General features: G+C 36.7%; 1 protein-coding gene across 2 annotated transcripts in view; it reads left to right on the forward strand.

The window, feature by feature from the left end:
* Nalcn (sodium leak channel, non-selective) overlaps positions 1-14,279 on the forward strand; it is a 278,563-nt gene that overhangs the window by 5,408 nt on the left and 258,876 nt on the right. For both annotated transcript variants that reach the window (XM_026399552.2, XM_077792082.1), the window contains exons 3-5: positions 11,719-11,802; positions 13,031-13,170; positions 13,258-13,386. In XM_026399552.2, the coding sequence (XP_026255337.1) occupies positions 11,719-11,802; positions 13,031-13,170; positions 13,258-13,386 (353 nt within the window). The remainder of the gene's footprint in view (positions 1-11,718; positions 11,803-13,030; positions 13,171-13,257; positions 13,387-14,279) is intronic.

Here is a 14,279-nt window from a genome sequence, read left to right on the forward strand (position 1 = left end):
GAGAAAGAGAGGGAGAGAGAGAGAGAGAGAGAGAGAGAGAGGAGAGAGAGAGAGAGAGAGAGAGAGAGAGAGTTAGTTCTCCACTCACAAGGGACAAAATATAAACCCCAAAGGCATGTCCCCTCTGACCTACCTCCTCTGTCATATCCTACCTGCCTAAGGCTACCACCCAGTTAGTCTCTATCAGAAGTTTAATGCACTGGTTGGATTAAGGTTCTCAAAACCCAACCATTTCATCTCCAAGCTTTCTTGCATTGTCTCACACATGAGCTTTTGGAGAACACATAGTATCTAAACCACAGCAGCTTCTCAGTCACCCACCATCACAGTTCCAACCTGCACTTCCTCTGCTCTGCTGGCCCTCTCATCTGATCCCTCTTCTGCATTGGCCCCACTGCACCTGCCCTGCCCTGTCTGGATTCTACTCCTGTAGTTTTTCTTTAACATGGTCTGTGGTCTCTGTAAGGGAGATTTTTGCAGGTAGCTGAGACTAGGATGTTCCATTGCCCTTAATTTTTCCTACAGTGCCTTGGTGGACATTTGTTGTTGTTGATTTTTTTTTTATGTTGTTCTTTGGTTTTGTATTACCTATAATTTGTATCCTGCTAAGTTACAGTTCTACATACTGGGTCACTTATTCTTAGATTCCCTCTCTGAGGTTTCCTCTCGGTATTCCACAGTGTATATTAGAAGATTCTATATTATGGAATCTGTTGGTTCTTGGAGGTGGTGGGCATCCACTATACCCTCCATGAATGGATTTTGGATTATTCCATTTGCTTTCCACTTATTATTTATTATTCCATTTCCTTCTTTACCCTTTCTTTACAACATTTTATTCACTTTGGTCATGTCTGAGTCTTCTACAAAGTTGCTAGCCAGTTTTTCTAAGCAGTAGGTTTAGACAGGCATGGGCTCACATGGTTGATAGCTGTCTCGGGAGGCCTACTTGGAGGAAAGTTGGTCTTGGGAGAGTCCTAAAGTCTCTCTTTTTCAACTGTGGCTTTTATCCCTTGGTGCCACCTCATCCTAGGTGGCAATCTGAGATCACTAAGGCCCTGGCTGACCCTGTTGCTTGTCTAGGGTGGTCACCCAGGCTCCGGCAACCTCTGCCCAGGCTGTGAAAGAACCAAATGTTCTGGGTTGAGCCCTTTGTGATTGAAATCTGCATTTACTGACTTCTTTAAGGTACTGGCTTGAATGAAACAAATTTATGACATTTTCCTAGAAGAAAGTTTTGTTTCTTAGTTATTTAATAAAGTCATGGATTTCCCTTCCCCCAAATAACAATAGGTACCACTCTAACGGTCACTGTTCTAACAGATCAGAACAACAGAGAAGGTGTGAAACTTGAATTATATGTTCATTCCAAGCAAACAGAGCAGCAAGTGAAGTGTTAACAATTGAGATATTAGAAGTTGAACCAGTAGGTATAAAATAAAAACCTGATTTATAACCACGTCGTTTGTTCAGAGTATTGTAAATTAGCCATTTTTAGTATTTTTGAATTTCCATCAACATTTAAATGAGCTAATTACTATAAACCAAAAAATATTGTTTCTTATTTTCAATATGTGGGAGTTGAAAATTAAAAATTAAAATCAATCTAGGTTTTCTACTTTTTGGTTTTTTTTAGTCTGGGAAAACTAAAGGAAGCAGTGCTGATGTCATTTTTCTGGTGGACACCCCCATCAGACCTTCAGCATTTGGTGCCACAAACATCTGCAAACGTGCATAACAGAACAGTCAGAGCTCAGAAGGACAGTGGGCTCCAGAGCACATCCGCATATTTAAGGCTTAAGCTTTTAATCAGATGGTTTTAGCAAGCTGTCATATGCCACATTAGCTTTATGCTGTTAATTTAAATGTTATTACATTGTAGCTTTGTATTTGTGGATTTGTTTTGCTTTTATAGTTACATGAGAAACAAGGATATATTTTAAGTATTTAAGTTACTTCACCCTAAGAACTATTCAGGCCCGGGGGGACTCTGTGCTACTTTTTTAGAAGACTTCTAATGTTGTTCAAATGTAAGTGATTGTACCCTCACCAAGTTACCCTACAATAATTAAAACATTGATTAAGCATATGTCTCTCAAACCTTACTTTTTAGTACTTTTTTTCTACCTTAATTCATTTGCCAATAGCACTGCCCTTACCTCTCACTCAATTTCTTCCTCTCTCCACCCAGGGTCATTGCAGACATGCTGTGTTTGATCACTCATAGGACGTAAGCCTGGGTGCTCATGCACCCACAGGGAGTTTTTGTTTGTGTTCTGTTTTAATCATCGGGTGACACTCTTCCAAAGTTTCCCCATTGTTTGGAACAGAGTTGTACAGATGTTTAATATACATTGGTTTGCACCTAAAGTACTCTAAGGAATAGTCAGATTTAGAAATTGGGTAACAGAAGTTTGTCTTGTCTTCTGTGGAAGAGTGTCTTCTATGCCTGAAATTCGGTTGGTCCATAATAAAATACCTGTAGAAGAAAGCCATGTATCGTTGGCCATTCCTCCTACACAGCTCTTTAAAATTACACCTCGTCTGTTTAGGCAATATTAGGGTATACTTAAAATTTATACCTAGTGCTTAAGTTACTGTTAACTAAAGATACCTGATTTATAAAATTAAATACAACAAACCGAACCTTTTCTCTTTTGGGGGGGTGGGGGTGTTCAAAGTAAGAGTACTGAAGCTGTGATTTCCTGGTATTGTCCACTAATTTTATTGACCTAGTAGCTTGTCAAATGGATAAATATGAATATAAAATATTTCAGATATTTAAATATTTAAGATATAAGTATAATGTAAGTATAAGATTATATTCTTAGATGCCAGTACACAGGTTTCCAAGTTTTCCTTTAATCTCTCAGCTGACATGTAGTGAACACTTAGGATGAGTTTTTCACTGCCCCATGAGAAAGGAAACAGACAAACCAAGCTCAGTGCTAGAACACCCCTGGGTTCAGTCTCTAAGGCAGGAAAAAAGAAAAAGAAAGGGGGGGGGGGGGAGGCAAGCGCAGATAAAGAGACCAGAACCTCACTTGGGGAGACCAGGGAAGTCTGGAAGAGGAGCATGTGATGTATGGCAGGGTGTGGGGAGGAAGGGGAAAGATTTCACAGAGAGAAAAGGAAACCTGTGAGATTCAGAGGTGGGAGCAGCCTGGTACCTGGAACTGTAAGGAGCCAGAAGTGGCAGGTCCCCAGTGCTCAGAGAGGATTTGTGAAGAAGGCTGGCTGCCTCTTGCAGGGCCCGGAAGCTCTGCGAATTCCAGCTTCATGCTGTGGGAGTTTTTCGTCCCCCAGTGGCCTGGTCTGGAGATGGCCCGCTCCATGCAGTACCAGAGAGAGAAATTGAAGCAGAAAGTTCTTCTGGAAAGATCTAGCTTTAATTTTTTGTTGTTGTTGTTTTGTTGAAGGGATATATTTGTTTTAAGAATTCCCATATTTTATACTTCTCACGCTCCAAGGTGTCTGCCAACTAATTCCTGGTCCCCAATAATTTGTTTCTAATTCCCTCTCCACTAATTCCTCTTCTTAGAAGCTTTCTGACTCACCAAATCCCCAAAGGTGAAAACAAGACATTTTGGATGATATGTGTTTGTGTTGCTGCAGATCATCCCATGTATTGAAGGCTGTGAATTCTTCAAACAATTCTCAGTTGTCGGTTTTTCATCTAGCAATAGACCTAGGTAAAAGTAACATGCATCCTTTGAGCATGGTTGAAGTAATAAATAATAAAGCTAAGACACAGTGACAGATGGGCCCTGGGAACTGGGGACAATAAATCACACGCTCGAGAAGCTACACCAGTGCATATAATTTTGTGGCTACAAAATACAGCCCTATAAATGTGTCTGGTCTCTCTGCTTGCTAAAGACTTGCAAGGCACTTTAAGTTACTTTCTCATGCTAGATAATTGATTGGCAGGCTCCAGCTGTTTACCTTTATAAAAATCAACAGACAGTTCTTGAATATCTATCTCATCTACTCAGCCACCAGTGTACTGATTTCTGCCCATAACTGGAGCCTTCCACTTTCTATTTCTCATTGATGCAAAACTCAAATTACATCCTCTCTTTTTGTGGCTGAGGTGCTAGAATGTCCCTCGTAGCACCAGGCATTCAATTTCCTGGCTTAATTCTGGATATTTTTTTTGGAAGCAGGGATATAGGATGATTTATTATTTACAAATAATATTATAACTAAGGCATCAGTGAAATAGGATTTTTAAGGATCTGGATGTGCTTATACATCAAATTACAACAACTTTTAACCAATTTTGATAAGGCCTTTGAAAATAAAAACTGAAAAAAAACCCAGATGATTTGCTAGCTGCCTCAGGCATAAAATGTAATCTGAGATTATACTTCTAATGCCAGATGTCAAAACCTGTGTTCATTAAAAATATTTTAAACTTATTAAGCCTTACTGATTATTGGTAATGATTAATATGATAGTAACTTCAATTCCTACCAGTTTGATTCTGTTTAGAATTTCCTTGCAAAGCATATTATATAAACCTTGCCCCTCTTCCTATTTGTACGGCGTGTTCATTTCTGCTTATTCAAGCTGTACTAATCCAGGAAATACCCAACAGTCATCTCCTAATCTCATCTGTGTTCTTTCATAATCATGCAGGAGGAGACTTAAGTTAATGATATTAACTCGAAAGGCAGTACATCTTTCTCTCTTTGCCAGAGGGAATAATTTCCTTTTAGAAGCAATATTAGTAGTTTTAGCAAGTGATGGATGGATGCGTTCTCAGGCTTAATTGGCTTCTTGCTGTATACATAGCAATCTATAGAAGCTCGGTAAGATGGTTCATGTAATCAGTCATCTATGTTTGCTGTATATCATACACTGGGCTAGGTCTTGGGACTACCACTCTCAATTACCTGGTTTAAAAATCTTAAGGTATTGCTAATCTTCCTAATAAATGCAAACATTTACCGCTGGATACAGATTTTTTCTTTTCTTTTTTATGCAACAAAAGAACCAGTTCAGAGATAATCTATGTAGGAAACTCAAATGTCACCATTAAATCTAATACCAAAATATAAATCCTGAAACAACCAATAGAGCTGACAAAAGATTATTCTGTTCATAACACAATGTGAACCTTATTTGTATACAGGAGCTGAGTGGTCTGTTGCCCTACGTATACATTAAGGTGATCAGAGTAAGCTGTGGTTAGCTCAGAGTTGGGAGGAAAATCAGGCCAGAAATTTTGAGGAAGACAGAAAAGCATGGAAAAAAACAAAGAATGCTAAGAGATCCAAGATGGCAGAATAGAGGAGGTCACCTTCCAGGCTGTTCTGTGGCGTGAAACCAAGAAAGAAAGAAAAAAACAGAAAATCGGTGGGAGGAACTTTACAGGAACTAAAACTGGACATTCAAAGCAAACCAGGGGACACAGGAGGTTGGATATAATAAAATAAGGAAAAACTCCCTGGGCAGGAAGTTTGGCCAGAGAGGTCCCTCTGTGAGCATAGTAGAGGGACAATGGAATTAAAGGAAGCCACATTCTTGGGAGGCCTGAGGTGTGTCTGGGTACAGAGCCTTTAGAGACCAACCACATTGCCTGACAAACCCGAAGGACTCACTGCGGGATACTGTGTGTGGGGAAAGAAGCTGCCACCTCTCCAAGCTGCATGCAGAGGACAAAGGACGAACCATAGTGAAGCCCACTCCAGGCAAACAAGAGTTTGGTTTAGTCCTGCTGAACACACTCTGCATGACACAGAGTGTGCTTAAGTGACCTGGAGAAAATCAGAGATGGAGAGAGGGTTACAGAGGGGACAAATGGTTATGGAAACCCACCCCCGTCTTCCCCTTCCACTCCAATCCGAGTGCTTGCACGACTGGCTGGGAGAGACACATCTGGCCTGGAACTCTGAAGTGTGGGTCTGGAGAAACTGTTTGAAGACTTAAACTGAGACCAGGAAACATAGGGTCTGCAGGTGACATAGGGGACTAAGAATTGGGTCCCCCACAACATGAGTGGAACCCAGGGGAAATCCCTGATGTAAAGTTTTCTAGTGTGAATCAGCAAGTACTGAGAGCTGATGGGTCTGGTTAAAATCTCCAGAACAATTAGCTTTCAGGGAAGAGCCTGGAGCCCACCTGAGATTAACCCTGTCTCCAGGAACTCACTAGGATCACCTCTGTCACTCCAGCAATCCAGAGGGTGGAACATCACACCCCAGAAGACCCCACCTAACACTGCTGAGAAGAGAGCCTCAGAACATTTTGAACTCCAATGGAAGGAATTCTTTAACTTTTCAAGTTGTTTTTTCTTTTTTTCTTTTCTTAAATTCTCTTTTCACTCTTTAGTTGTGGCCTTAATGGTACATGGACATTTATATAGTTTCCTATTTTTTTTTCTTCTCATATCTAGCATTTTTGAAGCCAGTTATATTACATGGATTCATTTTTGTAAACTAGGACATTTGACTAGTATATTTTGTTTGGTTTTGTATTCTTTTATTTTTTAAAAAAATTGCTTTAAATATGTTTTCTTCTCCTATCTATCTGTTTCCATTGAATCTCTGTTTTGTTCTGCTGACAGCCAATCTCTGTTTTTCTCTCTTTCACTCATCCTTTAATCATTCTCTCCTCCTACCTCATAATCATCACATCGTCTATCACTTCTGTTCTCTCCCTCTCCACCATTTGAAGTTGTAAACCCTTTTGCAAACTTGTTTCATATCATTTCTGTTTATTGTGATAATTAATGCTGTAGGCATTACAGCAGGAACTATTTGGTTTAATGCTGTATATTGTTTGCATTGGTTGTTCTTATTGTTTCCCCCTCAACAGTGAAGTACTGGAAACCTCAGGGACACTATCAGTTCATACTGTTAGATGAGTGGACATACAAACAACATAAAAAAGCAAGGGAACAAATCACCCTAACCAAACCAAGATACACCAATAACAGAATCCATCAACAAAAACAGTGGGAAAAATGTCAGAGAAGGAGTTTAGAATGCACACAGTTAAACTGATCTGTGAAGGAAAGGGTGACGTAAGAGAGCAAATACAGGGAGAAAGAGATCACTTCAATAAACAGGTAGAGATTCTAGGGAAAAAACAAAAAACCCTAAACACGGAGTCCTTGAAATGAAGGAGACAATAAACCAAATTGAAAATTCAATAGAAAGCATATCAACAGAGTAGAGCACTTGGAAGAAGAACCTCAGGCAGTGAAGACAAAATATATAAGCTTGAAAATAGAGTTGACCATGGAGAGAAGATGTTAAGAAACCTTGAAAAGGAATAGTCAATCAAAGGAGAAACTCTTTCAAATTTAAAGCTAGAAATAAACCCAAATGAACGGGAACACAAATCATATATCAATACTATCCTTGAACATTAGTGGCCTAAACTCATAGATCAAAAGACATAGACTGGCAGATTGATTAAAAAACAAGACCCAACAATATGCTATCTCCAAGAGACTTACGACATAGACAATCCACAGACTGAAGGTGAGAGGATGGGGAAAAACATATCACTCATATGAATTGTGTAAACAAGCAGGAGTTTCTATCCTCATATCAGATAATGTGGACTTCAAGCCAAAGTTAATCAGAAGGAACAAAAAAGGACATTCATATTGCTTAAGGGAATTATACAGCAATAAGACATAACAATCATAAATATTGATGCCCATTTATGCCCCAAGCAATGGGGCATCTATGTATATCAAACAAACCTTTCTCAATTTCAAGAATCATATAGACCACAACTGGGTAATTTTAACATGCCTTGGTCACCACTGGATAGATCCTCCAAACAAAAACTAAATAAAGAAGCTATAGAAGTAAAAAATATCATTGATAATTTAGAATTAACAGACATATATAGCATATTTCATTCATCTAATGACTTAATACACTTTATTCTCAGTAGTGCACAGATCCTTCTCTAATTAGACCATGTTATGTAAGCTCTCACATATGTTGGCATACAATTGTAATATTACCTTAATATATTTTTAGCATCTCTAGGGTTATTTTGATAGCTCCCTTTCCATTGATATTAATTTTTGTGTTCTTTCTTTTTTCTTGATTAGACTTTTTTGGATTTGTATTGTTTAGCTGTATTATTTATTTTCTATTTCATATATTTCTGCTCCTACTGTTATTTGTCTTTCCTATATAATTCTAAGTTATAGATGTTCATCTGAGTACTGTTTCACCCCAGAGATACTGATATTTTGAGCTTTTATTATCACTTAGTTCAAAGCATTTTTTATTTACTTTTCTTGTACTTTCTTCCTTGACCTCTGAGATATTTATAAGTGTGCTATTTAATTTGGAAATAGTTGACATGTGGGGGTGGGGTTTTATATATCTTAAGTGATTGATTTCCAATGTAATAAATCATGCAGGAAACAGTCCACATAATTTCAAACTAAAGAAAATAATAATGGAACTGCTTTTCATATTGATTGTATTGGTTACATACATATCAAATTGATCAAATTGCATACTTCCAATATGTTCATTTTATTGGACTTCAACTTTACTCAGTAAAGCTATGGAACAAAAAAAGAATGCTAAGAAGAAAAGGTTAAGAAAGAAAAAAAAGAAAAACACTGTGTGTTACTGGTCTTTGTATTCTGGGTAAATAATACTGTTTTGTAAAAGTGTTTATGAATATTTTTGAAAACAAATTAAAAATTTTGCACAGAGAATTACTTCCATATTTTACAGGAAAAAGTAAAAATAGATCAGGTCTAATTGATTGTTTCGTGCCATCCAGCATGCCGTGGGCTTGTTGGTGACAGCAAACCCCATGACAAACTCTGGAAGGTCAACAGCAGAAACCTTTTCCAACAATTCAATTAAAATCACTTATTAATTAAAAAATAGCTTTCTCTGTTATCTAATGAACATTTTGCTAAGCCAGTTTTCACAGTATGAGGTCGTTTTGAAATTAAATATTTATATGCTTTTGTAATCATCACCCATACTTCTAAATTGGCTGAAATGTAATCCATCCTTTTATGTAGTTTGGAATATATTGTGGATAAGCTTTTCCACATCAATTTCCTTAGCAAACAGATTGATGTAGTACATAACAAACAAAAATTCAGTCTCCTCTGTTACTGATGAGCATGCATTCTGAATTTGTGAGGCCCAAATGTTAACATTTGACTCTATTTCTGACAACTGAAAAGGTGATTTTTTTTTTAAGGCTAAAATGTTCACCTTTCTATAAACTTATTTTTGGAAATCTGTTTTTAAAATTATCACACAAACATAAGTAAAACACACAGACACACACCCACATATACATCAGGACACATTGTGAAACTATATTCCCCTTCTGCCACAGGTTTCTGACACTCCCTGGCTCCCAGGGAAATACGATTGTTTAAACTCACATGTTACATTTTAAATAATCCTCAGTGTAATGCAAGCTCTCATCCTATGTCATACTTAATTTAATTCATGACTAAAGCAAATGATGAGCAGTAAAAGAGGATAAATGTAGTGACACTACATATATAACACTTTTAATGACAAAGAGAAACAAAATATTAATAGTGATTTGGAAAAATGTCATATGAACTTATCCTATTTGGGTACCTCTGAATCCAGTGATCTATAATTATTTTTTTCCTGCCTAACATTTACTTTTTAATTGTTCCAATTTTAAATAGTCTCTAATGAGAACTATTTTCATCTTCTTTTGGAAAATTAACTGAGAATGAAAACTATAAAAGGACAGGAGTTTTTTTTGTTTGTTTGTTTGTTTTTTTCATTCCTTAATCACTAGTTCTTGATCACTGTCCAAATTCTAGAAGTATTCTATACATTCAGTGGATGAGTGAATTTGGAAAGCAACTTTAAATAATTGTTCCATAATTTTTTTGAATGTTAATCAAAATTAGACTCAGATAGGATTCAACTTCATATTGGCTATACTGCTATAATGTATGTATACAAATTACTATTGATTTATATTTTCATATAATTGTGCAAAACAATCAGACATGATGCTCCTAGTAAACCAGGTTCCATGAGGCTTTGAAGATAACTAATAATTTTAAATGGTTTTATATTCAGTACGTGCATATGTGTTTGTGTGTACACACAGCCTACAGGACCCTCAGATGTAGTTTTTCTCTTCTTGGAGTATAAATCATAAGTATAAATTAATGAACCTACTAAATTAGGTTCATTGTCCTCCTCGTCACCCAGTCCCAAGCCTCAAGAGTTTGGTTTCAGATATCTCATTTGTGAGTTTTCTTGAACACCTGAGTCACCAGCTTTGTTGATTGTCTTGCCACTGATAAAATTATTTGCACATTTATTTGGAAGCTGTGAACTCTCCACAGAATAAAGCTTCTCATTTCTCCCACCATGTTTATAGCTTTATTATAAGTTATTCTGCTCTGTGTATTAGTTGGATTCGTTCATATCTGTGTTTCTGCAAAAGATGCTGGTGATACAGTTGTTGTTGGTGGTGGTGTTGTCTGTGTGTGTGTTTGGTAGTCATTCATTAGACATCTTTTGTAAAACAGGCTTGCCAAGTTTATATTCCATATCTGGGCCTGAGATATGAAGTTACTGAAATTATCTGAGATAACTTTATTAAGTGTTTTATCATATGATATTATGAACAATATAAATTGTACCTGGAAGTTTTTCAAGGAAATATTTTAATAATCTATTTGTTACTAAAGGTGGAAGGCTATGGAAATTATTTTTTAAAATACCCTGCAAAATATTTCATATTCTATTTAAAATGTTCACATGGGCTGGGGATGTGGCTCAAGCGGTAGCGCGCTCGCCTGGCATGCGTGCGGCCCGGGTTCGATCCTCGGCACCACATACAAACAAAGATGTTGTGTCTGCCGAAAACTGAAAAATAAATAAATAAATATTAAAAAAATAAATAAATAAAATAAAATGTTCACATTGTGCTCCCATTTTATTTTCGTAGCAAGTTCAGTCCAAGATGGTAATGATCTACGTGACTAAATTGGGAATTGAGTTACATGAATGATTGAAGAACTAGTGACTTACTGGGAGAGTCATATGAAAGCAAAGGTTTCCAGTTCCAACTTGATGCATCTTCCCTATTGTTATTCCAAAGGAAATTATTGCCTAAATTTTCCACTTTTTATACAATATGCATTCTAGCATCAGAATAGATTTCCTATTAAAAAAGAAATGAATCCATCTTTTTTATCTTTCTTTTACATACAAAATCACAATTAAAGAAAAAGTCAATTATGCTTTTCTTTGTAATTGAGGCACATATTTTAATCACTTGAGCTGACTTCCCACTCATGGTGGTTGATCAAGCAGTTCTAATGGCTGTCATGCAGACCAGTGTGTGCTATTGTTCTTGCAGGAAGAGCTGGCATGGGACCTAAGTGGCCTAGTTAAGAAAGATGGCCTCTGTTGCTTAAGCTCTAGAATTTGTGTGGTTAATTGAACAAAGAGTGATGTTTTCCTTTTGCATAAATTAAAAATTTTACACTCAAAATTCTGCAGTTTCTTGTAGTTCATAAATAATTCTTCTTATTAATAATGCTGCTTAAAATGCCAGAAGTATTCCTCTTGAAAGTCTGCTTATTATGATACGAAAATTATTGGTGAGTTTTACTGAATTAACACTTGCTATTCCCTCCACAGAATTTTTTTTAAATACTATTCGTTTTACCTGATAATGCTATGTGAAATTTAATTTTAGGGGGATAATTCCTATGTGAAAGATCGCTGGTGTGTTTTTGATGGATTTATGGTCTTTTGCCTTTGGGTTTCGCTGGTGTTACAGGTAATTAAATATTTTTAAATCACAAGGGGGGTATTTTCTAAAATGGGTATGATTTTGCATTGAAAATTTAAAAAGAAATATTAAAGAACATATATCAAATGTGATTGTGTAATTTCCTATGACATTTCTTTAAATGTCTATTGAGATGAAAGTCTAATTGTTACATTTTAATTAGTGTTGGTTACATTTGTGAATTATTTCTCACTCAGAAATGGAAATTATTTCTCACTAAACAAATATAAAAATATAGTCAGTGAAATAAAGAAAAAGATGTGGGGTACGATTTCTGTATTTGAAACATAAAAAATTGAAGAACACAGCAAGAGATCTACCTTTTCAGCAAAATTTTAAGTGCAATACATTATTACTGACTATAGGTATAATGTTGTTCAGCAGATTTCTGGAGTTTATTCACCTACTCTTCATTTAAAATTTGAGACTAAAACAAATTCATAGGCCATCTTTCCTAGTCATCTGTGGTTTTTGATAACCTGTCCTTAATATAAAATGCACATCTCCAACAATTTCATTTCATCTCACACATTAATTAAGTAGCTTGTGTGTTAGACAAATATTTTCTAATTAACATTTATATCTATTAGTGATAAGATTCTTTTTCCATACTTTTAATAATATTTTGATGTTTTTTTCCATTCATTTATTTTCTATGTATTCAAAAATTCCCACCAAAGAACATTGTTCAGTAAGAAAGCCTTAACAACTTATTCTGTTCTGAGTGGCACATACTTTTTAAATAAAAACTATACCTCATTTAATTAGGAAATAAACAGGATTTATTGCACTTTCATTAGCTTACATATTTGTTTCTCCTTATATAGCTATAGCTTTATAGAGGAAGAAAGAAAGGAAGGGGAGGAATCTCATGAGAATCTAAGTAGAGTAGAGGAAAGGGAGGCATGGGGAGAAGGGAAGAGAAAGGAGAGATCCTGGGAAGTGATATTGGCCAGATGTTATATCGTGTGCATACAGGAATGTATAACAACGAATCCCACCATTATGCACAACACAACGATAATGCACCAAAAAAAATATGGAAAAAATACCTATTGTTTCAAAATGTAGCCAGAAGAAAACTGATTTTGGCAATAAATAATGTGGGGCTAAATTCAAGGTCCAGGGTGTGCTTTCTGCTGTTGTGTGTATATTCCATGACTATAAGCAATGCTAAAGGAAGATCTAAACTTTTAAACTATCACTTAACTTGCAGGTGTTTGAAATTGCTGATATAGTTGATCAGATGTCACCTTGGGGCATGTTGAGGATCCCACGGCCACTAATTATGATCCGGGCATTCCGGATTTATTTCCGATTTGAACTGCCAAGGACCCGGATTACAAATATTTTAAAGTAAGCACTGCTGTTACCTAAGTTAAGGAGGCAAGTCTATGAGATTTTTTGTTTTTACCTACTTACCGTGTTTTTTTTTCCCCCTAGGCGATCAGGAGAACAAATATGGAGCGTTTCAATTTTCCTACTTTTCTTTCTACTTCTTTATGGAATTTTGGGAGTTCAGATGTTTGGAACATTTACCTATCACTGTGTAGTGAATGACACAAAGCCAGGGTAAGTTTATCTCGTGGCTGCATTTTAACCTGAGTGATTAAGAGGACATTGCTGCAACTTTAGAGAGAAAATATCTTAAGGCAGTATTTATGGAGTTTGTGCTGTGTGGTCTCTGATTCCTCAGTATTTTTTGGTCCACTTTTTAAAGCCAAGTGTTCAACACAAGCCAGACTGAAAACTGTAAGCTAGTGTGCAGGTAGGTGCAGGAAACACAAAGGTACGCTTAGATCCCTTCCCCCTATGGCCAAATGGGGAAGGTGTGGACAATACTGAGGAAGCCATCAATGGGGTCAGAGTGGGTCACATGTTAGAAAAAAATTAATTTCTATCATTAATACCTCTGGTCATCCTACCCTAAACAGTAACCTTTATACTTTATACTGTCCTTTCTAGATGAAACCGTGTAGTGTGTTAGAGGGTTTGGGGGTAAGAGGCAACCTTCATACTTCATCTGCTAGATACTGTGCAGGTAGGGCCCCAGTGCTAATAAACAGCCCCGGCGTAGAGTGACAGGGAGAGCACATCAGACTGTTGTCCCTGCACATACATGACAGAGAAGTGTCCCCTAGGTGCTGACTCGGTGTGTCAGTCGGGGGATTCCGAGCACCACCCAGAGGTGCAGCAGGTATGGCGCTGCCACGTTTCAGGCCAGCAGGATATGGGGGAGGAAAATTTACCACTTATATTCAGCTCTTGGGAGGGTTCATCTCTTCACAAGTGAAGAATCCGTCTATAAGTTGTGGAAAAATAAAATCGATTCAGATCAGAGATAGTAATTTCACAGCACTTTATTAAATTTAAAAGGATATTATAAGCAGCCATTCACCTATTTTAAGGTGTCAGTATCAATTTAAAGATCAATTGCATACATAAGAGTAATTGAATTTAAAAAG

This window comes from Urocitellus parryii, chromosome 2 (genome assembly GCF_045843805.1).
Source record: "Urocitellus parryii isolate mUroPar1 chromosome 2, mUroPar1.hap1, whole genome shotgun sequence".
In the NCBI taxonomy this organism is placed as follows: Eukaryota; Metazoa; Chordata; class Mammalia; order Rodentia; family Sciuridae; genus Urocitellus; species Urocitellus parryii.